We start from the raw sequence: 13865 nt of genomic DNA on the forward strand, positions 1-13865 counted from the left end.
TAACTCGTCCTAAAGTTTATTATTGGCACATATGTAGTGAATCACAAAGACAAAAAAAAGACAACAAACGGATATCGTTTATGTGCGCATATATACACACGCATGGCCACAACATTAGGTACACCTGCCTGTGTTGTTATGATAGTGTAGCAGCACTAACCAGCAGGAAACTTGGTCCTTTAAAGATTTATACATTGGAAGACACCAATTTCAGATGTAAAACATGATTATTGTTATCTATTTGTATCGTTGGGCAGGTGTAGCTAATGATGCGGCTGATGAGTCAAACAGTGAATATCCAGCTTAAGTATTACTTTTAAGAAAAAGGGGTTAAAACCCGTCTTCGACCTGGGCTCCTTCAGGCACCGCCAATGCAGAGCCAGCAGTTTTTCTCGCTGGGACAGAAGACGATAAAAGTTGTGAGGTTTGGTGTTCACGTGGTCAGTGAGAGGTGTAAAAGTCAATAGTGTTCTTGTCAGCGCAGCAGGGGATACTTGACGTGTGCACACCTCCAATAGGAGACTTGTGGAGTTCTAAACATCAAACACTTTGTGTCGGTCTCCAAGTTACGTAACACTTTCTACATGTTTTTTTTGTTAAAAAGTGCATCCTATAAAATAGTTAGAAAATAACCTAATGCAAGCACTACTTGTCTAGTGAACATTCCAGATTAGCAGAGGCGCCTCTTCACAGTTACGGTACACACACACGCACGCACGCACACACACACACACAGGCAGACGAAGAGGATGAAGGCCGGGGAAGACATCATATCGATGAGTTTTCAGCCAGGAGTGACGCCGCATCCATGCCAGTTTTGTGTTCTTTAACCAAGCCAAGTCTCTTCTTCAACAATTTGTCCTCGTTGTTCAACTTGGTCCTGATGGCTGTTTTGATTTGGCTGCTATCCACGGCAAACTTACCCGCCACGTGATCTGGAAGAAGAGACGCGTTTGTTGATGCTTTTAAAAGAAAAGTCAATGCTTAGAAATTGAGAACGAAAAGAACTGATGACTATAACGTTGCCTCAATGACCGTAGCAAGCTTTAACTGGTGGTTAGACCAGGGGTCACCAACCTTTTTGAAACCAAGAGCTACTCCTTGGGTACTGATTAATGCAAGGGGCTACCAGTTTGATACGCACTTAAATAAATTGCCAGAAATAGCCAATTTGCTCTATTTACCTTTAACTCTATGTTATTCTTAATAATTAATGATATTTATCTTTGTGGAAACATTGATCATCTTAATGATTTCTCTCAATAAATATATATTTTTGATGACATGTTTTAAATAGGTTAAAATCCAATCTGCACTTTGTTAGAATATATAACAAATTGGACCAAGCTATATTTCTAATAAAGACAAATCATTATTTCTTCTAGATTTTCCAGAACAAAAATTTTAAAAGAAATTCAAAAGACTTTGAAATAAGATTTAAATTTGATTCTACAGATTTTCTAGATTTGCCGGAATATATTTTTTAATTTTAATCATAAGTTTGAAGAAATATTTCACAAACATTCTTCGTCGAAAAAACAGAAGCAAAAATGAAAAATTCAATTAAAATGTATTTATTAATCTTTACAATAAAAAAAATTAATTTACTTGAACATTGATTTAACTTGTCAGGAAAGAAGAGGAAGGAATTTAAAAAGGTAAAAAGGTATATGTGTTTAAAAATCCTAAAATCATTTTTAAGGTTGTATTTTTTCTCTAAAATTGTCTTTCTGAAAGTTATAAGAAGCAAAGTTAAAAAAAAAAAAAAGAATGAATTTATTTAAACAAGTGAAGACCAAGTCTTTGAAATATGTTCTTGGATTTTCAAATTCTATGAGTTTTGTCTCTCTTAGAATGAAAAAATGTCGAGCAAAGCGAGACCAGCTTGCTGGTAAATAAATAAAATTGAAAAAATAGAGGCAGCTCACTCACTGGTAAGTGCTGCTATTTGAGCTATTTTTAAAACAAGCCAGCGGGCGACTCATCTGGTCCTTACGGGCTACCTGGTGCCCGCGGGCACCGCGTTGGTGACCCCTGGGTTAGAGTGTCCGCCCTGAGATCGGTAGCTTGAGTTCAAACCCCGGCCGAGTCATACCAAAGACTATAAAAATGGGACCCATTACCTCTCTGCTTGGCACTCAGCATCAAGAGTTGGAATTGGGGCCACTGCTGCTGCCCACTGCTGCTGCCCACTGTTCCCATCACCTCCCAGGGGGTTGGTTATCAAGGGTGATGGGTCAAATGCAGAGAATAATTTCGCCACACCTAGTGTGTGTGTGTGTGTGACAATCATTGGTACTTTCCCCTTTAAACTTTTAGCAGCTGTGACATGACTGCAATCTGATTGGCCGCCTAGTAAGTGCTATGATCCTTCAGCAAGGATACTGTAGATCAGGGGTCGGCAACCCAAAATGTTGACAGAGCCACATTGGACCAAAAATACAAAAAGAAAAAATCTGTCTGGAGCCGCAAAAAATTAAAAGCCTTTTATAAGTGATATAATGAAGTCAACAGATGAAATAAGTGTCTATATTAGTCTACTATCAAAATGACTTTGTGTCGCAGGCTGACACAAATGTTCTTTGTTGATATGTAATATTTATTCCACGCAATTTTACAACATTAGAAAACATTAGTAAAATTTCTCAGAGGGTGTTATAACGCCTTTAAATTATTGGCTTCGAATGGCCAAAGGTAAAGATGTGTGTGTCCAAGTTGAAGGCCTACTGAAACCCACTACTACCGATCACGCAGTCTGATAGTTTATATATCAATGATGAAATATTAACATTGCAACACATGCCAATGCGGCCTTTTTAGTTTACTAAATTGCAATTTTAAATTTCCCGCGGAGTTTATTGTTGAAAACGTCGCGGAATGATGACGCATGCGCGTGACGTCACGGACCGTAAGGAAATATTAGCGCTGCACGACTCGCGGCTAAAAGTCGTCTGCTTTAGCGGACATTATTTTCCAGCCCGATTCAAGCTATAAGTAGTCTGCTTTAATCGCATAATTACACAGTATTTTGGACATCTGTGGTGCTGAATCTTTTGCAATTAGTTCAATTAATAATGGAGACTATAAAGAAGAATGATGTTGGTGGAAAGCGGTGGATTGCAGCTGTCTTTAGCACCGAGACACAGCCGGTGTTTCTTTGTTTGTTGTGAAGCTTTAACACAGAGCGGTCAAGCAAACATGTTTTCTCTACGTCAACCAGCATGTCTTTGGATGGGAAAATTGTGATACTAAGTCTTACCGGAGACTTCAGTGGATTATGGGACTTACTCCTGCAGCTCAAAAACGCAGCTGTGATCTTGGCTCCTCCATTGGCTTCTCTGAGAGTCACTGGCGTTCACCGCAGCCATCCGACTTTCAGGTATGTCTTTAGAATCTCACTAAGACGCTATTAAAACAATAAGCAGATAAGGGATCTTCCAGAATTATCCTAGTAAATGTGTCTAATTACATCTGAAACGGCGCCTGCCGTCGCCTTTTCTTTTTTTTCTTCTTTTTATCTAGTACTTCACTCTAAACGTCCTCATCCACAAATCTTTCATCCTCGCTCAAATTAATGGGGAAATTGTCGCTTTCTCGGTCCGAATTGCTCTTACTGCTGGTGGCTCCCATTATAAACAATGTGATTATGTGTGGAGCCCTGCAACCCGTGACGTCACGCGCACATAATTCCGGTAAAGGCAAAGCTTTTCTATTAGCGGCCAAAACTTGCAAACTTAATCGTCGATGTTCTCTACTAAATCCTTTCAGCAAAAATATGGCAATATCGTGAAATTATCAAGTATGACATAGAATGGACCTGCTATTCCCGTTTAAATAAAAAAAATCTCATTTCAGTAGGCCTTTAAAGGAAATGGATTCATAACAATATATGCAAGCTGGGTTACGTTTGCTGTGGTCTATAACGGCACACAAAGCACTATCAGAAATGTTGGCAATATTACATACAGATAATATGTCAAGAGAAATGCAGACATAAATTAAATACATACAGGAATTAAATGAGCTCAAATATTCCTACAAATGAGACATAATGATGCATACAGCTAGCCTAAATAGCATGTTAGCATCAATTAGCTGGTAGTCATGCACTGACCAAATATGCCTGATTAGCACTCTACACAAAGTCAATAACATAAACAAAGCTCACCTTTGTGCATTCGCACACAGTATAAAAAGGTTGGTGGACAAAAAGAGACAAAGAAGGAGTGGCATAAAACTCATGTTTCTGTGGCATCGTTAAAGAAGGATCGCCAAAATGAGTAGGAAAAAACGGCGCGCACAGGCAAATGGAGGCTATACACACCACTGAGCCAAAGTATGAGTTGTTTCAAGCAATGTTTTTCAACATTTTTTGAACCAAGCCGCATTTTTTCATTAAAAAAAATCTGGCGGCACATCACCAGCAGAATTAATTAAGAAATTAAACTCAGTAGACAATAAAGAGTTTAAACAACCATGGATCAATATAGCTCGTCTCAAAGTACTGTCACGACCTGTCACATCACGCTGTGACGTATTTGGAGTTTGTTAGTTGTGCTCCCATGAATAGTGTTTTAGTTCTTGTCTTGCGCTCCTATTTTGGTGGCTTTTCCTATTTTTTGGTATATTCCTGTTGCAGTTTCATGTCTTCCTTTGAGCATTTTCCCCGCACCTGCTTTAGCAATCAAGACTATTTCAGTTTTTGCTATCTTTTTTTGTGTGGACATTGTTGATTATCATGTCATGTACGGATGTACTTTGTGGACGCCGTCTGCTCCACATGCCAAAAGTCTTTGCTGTCGTCCAGCATTCTGTTTTTGTTTACTTTGTCGCCAGTTCAGTTTTAGTTTTGTTCTACATTGCCTTCCCAAAGCTTCAATGTCTTTTCTGAGGGGCACTCACCTTTTGTTTATTTTTGGTCTAAGGATTAAGATACCTTTTTACCTGTACGTTGCCTCCCGCTGTCGTCTGCATATTGTGATCACCACAAACCGACATCTACAAAGCAATCAGCTACCTGCTGCCACTTACTGATATTGAGGAGAATAACGTGGTTCCTCTGCCGAGCTCGGGACAGCACCGACACTCAACAACACATAATTTGCAGACTATGATTACTGGTTTGCAAAAAATATTTTTAACCCAAATAGGTGAAACTACATAATCTCCCACGGCACACTAGTGTACCACGGCACAGTGATTAAAAAACACTTGTCTAGAGTACATGCACAAATATTACGCAAGGCTGTGATGTCATTTTTCTCGCTTAAAGTGGATATTGTAGAAAGCGCATACGGGCAAGTGGAGGCTAAAAACACTACTGAGCCACAGTATTTGTTGTCAGGAGTAAATTCGCAGGTGTTTAAATTGCTTTGAATCCTACTTCTAATGCTGAGACAGAGTAGGGAGTTCATACCGGCCATATAGTTGTATTGACCAAAAAAGCTTACAAACCTACCGATGATACTTCTGAGGATTTCTGGCGGCAGCTGAGGTTTGTGGCACTCCTCGCCAGTGATGGTGTTCCTACGTCCCTGCAGAGAGTGCGTGGCCAAGGTCTCTCTGTCAAAAAGCATCATTAGCAGCGCTGAGGTGTACTTCTTGTAGTCTGCAATTTCTGCCACGCGCTCATAAAGATTTCTTGGAACTCTGAGGTTCTCGGCGAGGTACAGGAAGTCGTGATTGTCCTAAGGGTAGAAAACAATCGGTCTGTGGCAAGAGCTTAACGTGACGACAACGGGCGAACGAGCGCTGACCTCCGGCATGTCGCCTACCGCTACCATGTCAGCCTCGTGCTCCGCCAGGAAAGACATGGCTTCGTCTTGAGAGTTGTGCGGCGCCATCACCGGGTCGCCGCCGTGGAGGACGTGATCCAAAGTGGCTCGCAGCTCGTGAGCCGTGTGTCTCATCTGCATCATGAGCGTGTTCATCTCTGCACAGAGCGTCACAACATTATTATTAGTGCTAGCATGTGGTTAGGCTAAGAGACTCTAGCACATCCATCCATCCATTTTCTACCGCTTATTCCCTTTTGGGGTCGCGGGGGGCGCTGGCGCCTATCTCAGCTACAATCGGGCGGAAGGCGGGGTACACCCTGGACAAGTCGCCACCTCATCGCAGGGCCAACACAGATAGACAGACAACATTCACACAATACTTTCAAAATAAAATAAATATAGGGATTGGTGATATGGCCTGAACCAGGGATATAAAACATGCGGCCCGCAGGCCGGATCAGGTCCTCGAACGGGTTCGATCTGGCCCGCGAGATGAGTCAGTGTAAAATTGAGTTGCATTTTTAACTTAAAGCAGGGGTCTCAAACTCAGTTTGCCTTGGGGCCACTGGATGCAGAGTCTGGTTGAGGCTGGGCCGCAGGAAAAGATTTCTTCTAAAACAATATTTTTAAATGTCTATTTTTTATTTTCAACATAAAATAAAATATTAAAAAAATGAACCAAATGAGAATTAAGTAATGTGAAGCAATGCAAATTAAACAATAAAAAAAGACAAATAATGGTTTGAATTGTTCCAGGTTATCGGGGACTGTTATTACTCACGGACAGGTGTCGCGGCGTGACTGCAGCCAGGCACGTAAGAAAACCCTCATCTCCACGGCAATTTTACTGTTGCTTTCACTCATTTTGCCGCTTTTCCACTAATGCAGGGGTAGGCAACCCAGAATGTTGAAAGAGTCATTTTGGACCCAAATGACAAAAATCATCTTGCCATGGAGTTTACAGTCACGGTAGCACAATTATCCCCGAACTGCCTAATGTCACGACTAACGTGTTACACGTCCGATTCGCCCAGCGACTCTCTGTTGGAGTATCAGCGCTGGGGTCCAGCGCGCCACGGTTTGGTATTGTTGCTCGGACCGCTCGTCTCCCCGGCCCGGACTGCTACAGCGGCGCCGGGGGAGGGAGCGAGAGAGAGACACACACACACAGTGACAGAGAGCGAGCAAGCGAGCGAGGGAGGAGGAGGGCCTGCGGGTCTAGTGGAAAAGCAGCAAAATGTTTCTCTGCTTGTTCCGCCCTCGAGAGCCATATACCACACCATGATTGGTAGATTCCTTCAGCTCCGCATACAACGCTGTCAAGCGCCATTCATATAAAACCTGCGGTCCGCACTAACATTAAACTTTCATATAAAGGTGGGGGCTGCAGAATAATGTTGCGGCCCGCGGGCCGCGTGTCTAGGACCCCTGACTTAAAGAAACTGTTTTTCTTAATGTGTCCACTGGATGTCGCAATACCAACTGTGTTGGGCAAGCAAAGAGTTTATACCGGGGCGAGCAAATATAAAATTGGTAACCCGACTTAAAATGCTGCATGAGACACTGCACATTGATATAGTTTGTGAAAATAATTGTCTTCTGTGCAAATTTAAAGAAAGTGAACAGGGGAAATGACAAATTAAATGGGTTGTACTTGGATAGCGCTTTTCTACCTTCAAGATACTCAAAGCGCTTTGACAATACTTCCACATTTACCCATTCACACAATGATGGAGGGAGCTGCCCATGCAAGACGTTAACCAGCACCCATCAGGAGCAAGGGTGAAGTGTCTTGCTCAAGACACAACGGACGTGACGAGGTCGGTACTAGGTGGGGATTGAACCAGGGACCCTCGGGTTACGCACGGCCACTATACCACTGCTCCACGCCGTCCAAATGCGGTGGTAGATGCATAGAAGAGTTTTTATATATGCTTTATTATGTCTATTGTTCAATCCTAGATGGGCTGTGACTTAGAGTTGACTTGCTTTGTAGATACACTGATGTTAAGTCTAAGTTAATTGTGTTCATCATGGTGTTTTTGAAAGTGCACCATTTTTTTCCTGAGAATTTTCAACTAACTTGAAATGTTTTGTTAAAAGGATTATATTGTGATATGTCTTTTTTTATAATGTGCTTGTTCTATTTTGGGCCAAAGTAAAACAAAGAAAACAAGGTGAAGTTGTCATAGTTGTATTCATAAATTATTATGCCATGATTTTACTAGCCCGGCCCGAGTGGGAATACATTTTCCTCCATTATACAGTATTTGTTGTGGTGGAACAGGGGTTAGTGCATGTGCCTCACAAATACAAAGGTCCTGAGTAGTCCTAAATTCAATCCTGGGCTCGGGATCTTTCTGTGTGGAGTTTGCATGTTCTCCCCGTGACTGTGTGGGTTCCCTCCGGAAAATCCGGCTTTCTCCCACTTCCAAAGACATGCACCTGGGGATAGGTTGATTGGCAACACTAAATTGGCCCCAGTGTGTGAATGTGAGTGTGAATGTTGTCTGTCTATCTGTGTTGGCCCTGCGATGAGGAGGCGACTTGTCCGGGGTGTATCCCGCCTTCCACCCGAATGCAGCTCCAGCACCCCCTGTCCCCCCGAAATAAGGACAAGCGGTAGGAAAGGGATGGATGGATGGATATCAACGTTTTGTTTATTTTACGGTTAATTTGCAAGTGCGCATGCAACGTAGCATTGGATGGCAAACTCTTCCAGAACACCGGCAAAGTTCATGTTTATTTTCATTTATCGTTGGATTAATCGATTGAGGCATGAGAAGTTTAAGCCTCCCCCGTACTTGTTATAAATTGAACGTGTGGTCAAAGACCGATTTAAACAAGTTGAAAAACTTATTCTGGTGTTACCATTTACTGGTCAATTGTACGGAATATGTATTGAACTGTGCAATCTACTAATAAAAGTCTCAATCCAAGAGAGCCAGGTTTTCCTATCCACTTTGTCATGCACTTATAAAGCAGGTTAAACCCAGATTCCGATCTAACAAAGGTCTTAACTCATTCTTTTTTTATGCCACATCAATGTGGAATGCACTCCCAACAGGTGTAAAAGTAAGTGCATCTCTATATATATTCTAAACCGCTTTAAAACAGCACCTCCAGGCAACTTCAACCCTTTACTAATACCCTCCTCCATTCACATCCCATCTCCCCGGATTATAAATAACCTAATGTAAATAATCAAATGTACTTCTAATGTATTTACTTGCTCTTATGCTATCTGAACTCACTATGTTCTCTGCTCGCTGTACATATCCTACTAAGTCAGACCTACACTGTTTCAATGTCCATTTCTCTGTTGATGCAATTGTTGATGACTGAAGTACTGATATCAACCAAAGCTCCTCATCCCCCCCCAAAAAATTGTCCATCCATCCATCCATTTTCTACCGCTTATTCCCTTTTTTTGGGGTTGCGGGGGGCGCTGGCGCCTATCTCAGCTACAATCGGGCGGAAGGCGGTAAATAATGTGAATAATTCAATGTATATACTATGATGATTAACATGTGTGATGACTGTATTATGCTGATAGTATATATTTGTACCATCCATCCATCCATCTTCTTCCGCTTATCCAAGGTCGGGTCGCGGAGACAGCAGCCTAAGCAGGGAAGCCCAGACTTCCCTCTCCCCAGCCACTTCGTCCAGCTCTTCCCGGGGGATCCCGAGGCGTTCCCAGGCCAGCCGGGAGACATAGTCTTCCCTTAGGTATTTAGGTGGTATCCTGACCAGATGCCCGAACCACCTCATCTGGCTCCTCTCGATGTGGAGGAGCAGCGGCTTTACTTTGAGTTCCTCCCGAATGGCAGAGCTTCTCACCCGCCACACTGCGGAGGAAACTCATTTATGTCGCTTGTACCCTTGATCTTATCTTTTCGGTCATGACCCAAAGCTCATGACCATAGGTGAGGATGGGAATGTAGATCGGCCGGTAAATTGAGAGCTTTGCCTTCCGGCTCAGCTCCTTCTTCACCACAACGGATCGGTACAACGTCCGCATTACTAAAGACGCCGCACCGATCCGCATGTCGATCTCATGTACCATGAATTGATTAACCTGGACCCTGACTTAAACAAGTTGAAAAACTTATTCAGGTGTTACCATTTAGTGGTCAATTGAACAGAATATGTACTGAACTGTGCAATCTACTAATAAAAGTATCAATCAATCAAAATCAAAACTCCAGATCAGGAGTGAACTTATGGCGCATATAAATTTAGGTCAGTGGTTCTTAACCTTGTTGGAAGTACCGAACCCCACCAGTTTCATAGGCGCAACCACCGAACCTTTCTTTAGTGAAAAATATATATATATTTTATCGAATTCAAGACAAAGTTATATGCTTTTTTTTTTACTGCTGCACAAAATGAACCGTGGATGAACATCACCTTGTTCCAAGAACAAAACCAACATAGTGGATGAACTCACAACTAATTACACTCCTGCAAATCAGATGGAACATTATTGGGAACATTGTATCCATAATACGCTGATAGGGAGAAGTTTTTATTTACACGAAGAGGCTCCACCGAACCCCTGAGGCCAACTCACCGAACCCCTAGGGTTCGATCGAACCCAGGTTAAGAACCACTGATCTACAGTTGTGATCAAAATTATTCAACCCCCCACACAATTTGGGTGTTTTAGCAAGTTGGACATTTATTCTGTATTTTGTTTATAGTCATATCAAATAAAGATGTGTCAAATGGACAAATGCAACTTATATTGTAACACTGTATTTTACAAAATACCAAAAAAGGACATTTTCCTTAATATCTCATTGACAAAATTATTCAACCCCCTAGTTACATGCATCTTTAGTACTTAGTAGAACACCCTTTGGCAGTAATTACATCCTTCAAACGTGATACATAACCGGACACAAGCTTCTTGCAACGATCTACAGGTATTTTAGCCCATTCCTCTTGGGCAAAGGCCTCCAGTTCATTCATATTCTTAGGCTTGCGTGCAGTAACTGCCTTCTTCAAGTCCCACCACAGGTTTTCTATAGGATTTAGGTCTGGTGACTGTGAAGGCCACTCCAGAGTCTTCCAGCCCTTCTCCTGCAACCACTCTGATGTGTATTTGGAGGTATGCTAGGGATCGTTGTCCTGTTGGAAGGTCCAGCGTCTCCCAAGCCTCAGCTTCATCACTGACTTCATGACATTTGCAGCTAATATATCCTGGTAGGAAATATAATTCATAATGCCTTGAACGCGCTGGAGATTCCTGGTACCTGAGGCAGAGAAACAGCCCCAGAGCATGATTGACCCTCCACCATGCTTAACAGTAGGAAAGGTGTTCTTCTCTTTGTAAGCTTCATTTTTTCTCCTCCAGACATAACGTTGATTTATAGGCCCAAAGAGTTCCAGTTTTGTCTCATCACTCCATAGAACAGTTTCCCAAAACCTTTGGGGTTTTTCCAGATGATTTTTGGCATACTGGAGTCTTTTTTTTCTTGTGCCTGGTAGTCAGAAGTGGGGTGCGCCTGGGAGTTCTGGCATGGAGGCCTTCATCTCGTAGTGCACGCCTTATTGTCTGGGACGAAACCTGCGTTCCCCCTTCTGCAATGTCCTGTTGTAGTTCCTCAGCTGTTACCTGTGGGGTTTTCACCACTGTACGCTTCAAATGACTGCTCGCTGACTGCCCTTGTTGCAAAAAAGCTAAGTATCGTTCTATCTGTGTGATTTTAACTGTTTTGCAGCTTTATTTACAACTTCTCGAATAGTTCAATTTAACTTGCAAATCACCCGATCTCTGTCTCACCACTTCGCCCTCAGCTAGCTAGCTGCTAAGCTAACGAGGCTAGCGGAGAAAGGCAGCGCCGGTCTGAAGGAAGCTTCTCCCCCGCCACCGTGACCACCACTTCCCGAAGACAGCTGGCACCCCACTCGGCGACGGAAAGTTTCTGTGAGTATGGCTTCCTGCGCTTCGTGCACTTTACTCATGGATAGGTTGGCTTTGCTAGAGAGCCGTGTCCGCCAGTTAGAGCAGTGTAATTTCGTAACTTTAGATGTTGCGGACACATGTACTAGCGTTAGCTGTAGCGAGCTAACTAGCTCAGCTTGTAGCAGCCCTAAACGGCCTACAAGCTACGGTGTACCGGTTGAGACGCATAATAGATTTAGCCCTTTAGCTAGTCCTACACCCCAGTCTACCGGGCACCACACTTTAGTCATAGGGGACTCCATCACCCGAAACATAAAGCTTAGCAAACCAGCCACAATTAAGTGTATTCCCGGGGGCAGAGCACCTGATATTGAAGCTAATCTTAGGGAGCTAACTCGCAACAGGTCTAGTAAACACGTACGGCAGGCTAACCGCACCACTAGTTATGCGAATATAGTAATACACGTTGGCTCCAATGACGTTAGGATGAGACAATCAGAGATTACAAAGAGAAACATAGCCAGGGCTTGTAATCTCACCAGAAAGATGTCCAGGCATCGAGTAATCGTCTCTGGCCCCCTGCCTGGGAGAGGCAATGATGAGAGGTATAGCAGATTAGTCTCTCTTAACAAGTGGCTGGATAGCTTCTGCAGACAACAGGGATTTACGTTTATTGATAATTGGCCCTCTTTCTGGAGGAAACCTGGCTTGCTGAGGAGAGACGGCCTTCACCCTAACCAGGAAGGCGCTATCCTCTTGTCTCGGAACATAGACTTCGCATTGAGCCACATTTGACTAACTGCACTAGAGCAAGCCCGGTCACAGGCAATTACAGAGCCTGCTAGCCTGGGTATGGAGTCAGTTAAGCTAGAACTAGCCAGCGCCAGGCTGGATGATCCCTGTACACATAGCAATTTTCGTAGAATAATACACAACTCACTAAATGTTTTTTCTACTGTGTCTATGACTACGTCAGAGTTAGACATGCGTTCTACTGAGGTGGCAAATTATGATGCGTTCAGTTTATCGCAGCGCCAAGTAGACAATCTGAAAATTCCCGTCATATCAATTCCTAGATATGGTCGTAATTATTTTAAGTACACTGCGCATAATAAACGCAACATTATTAATATTGCTACTACGGATAATTTTATCAACAACTCCTTAAAACAGCCCACTACCTATAATATGGGCTTTCTAAACATCAGATCTTTGTCTCCCAAAACGTTATTAGTCAATGAGGTCATTAGAGACAACAACCTTAACGTCATCGGTTTTAGCGAAACCTGGCTTAAACCAGACGACTTTTTTGCGATAAATGAGGCATCCCCTCCTAACTATACGAATGCGCATATTGCCCGTCACCTCAAAAGGGGAGGGGGTGTCGCACTAATATACAACGAAAACTTTAACTTTAGTCCTAACTTAAATAATAAATATAAATCGTTTGAGGTGCTTTCTATGAAGTCTGCCACACCTCTGCCTCTGTGCCTGGCCGTTATCTACCGCCCCCCAGGGCCCTATTCGGACTTTATTAGTGAATTCTCAGAGTTTGTTGCTGATCTAGTGACGCACGCCGATAATATAATTATAATCGGGGACTTTAATATCCATATGAATACCCCATTGGACCCACCGTGCGTGGCGCTCCAGACTATAATTGATAGCTGTGGTCTTACACAAATAATAAATGAACCGACGCATCGCAGCGGTAATACGATAGACCTAGTGCTTGTCAGAGGTATCACCGTTTCCAAAGTTATGATACTCCCGTATACTAAAGTAATGTCCGATCATTACCTTATAAAATTCGAAGTTCAGACTCATGTTCGGCAAGCTAATAATAATAATAACTGCTATAGCAGCCGCAACATTAATGCTGCCACAACGACGACTCTTGCGGACCTACTGCCCTCGGTAATGGCACCGTTCCCAAAGTATGTGGGCTCTATTGATAACCTCACTAACAACTTTAACAACGCCCTGCGCGAAACCATTGATAGTATAGCACCGCTGAAGTTAAAAAAGGCTCCAAAAAGGCGTACACCATGGTTTACTGAAAAAAACTAGAGCTCAGAAATTATTATGTAGAAAGATGGAACGCAAATGGCGCACGACTAAAATTGAGGTGCACCATCAAGCATGGAGTGATAGTTTTATAACTTATAAACGCA

General features: G+C 42.7%; 1 protein-coding gene across 1 annotated transcript in view; it reads right to left on the reverse strand.

Annotated features, from left to right (window-relative positions):
* The window catches only part of LOC133535404 (uncharacterized), a 17978-nt gene continuing 4113 nt past the window's right edge, over window positions 1-13865 (reverse strand). Inside the window, exons 4-6 of the mRNA XM_061875227.1 lie at window positions 5757-5932; window positions 5459-5687; window positions 1-935 (exon numbers count right to left, since the gene is read on the reverse strand). Coding sequence (XP_061731211.1) covers window positions 769-935; window positions 5459-5687; window positions 5757-5932 — 572 coding nt within the window. The 3' untranslated portion in view covers window positions 1-768. The remainder of the gene's footprint in view (window positions 936-5458; window positions 5688-5756; window positions 5933-13865) is intronic.

The sequence above is a fragment of the Nerophis ophidion genome, linkage group LG16, assembly GCF_033978795.1.
Source record: "Nerophis ophidion isolate RoL-2023_Sa linkage group LG16, RoL_Noph_v1.0, whole genome shotgun sequence".
In the NCBI taxonomy this organism is placed as follows: Eukaryota; Metazoa; Chordata; class Actinopteri; order Syngnathiformes; family Syngnathidae; genus Nerophis; species Nerophis ophidion.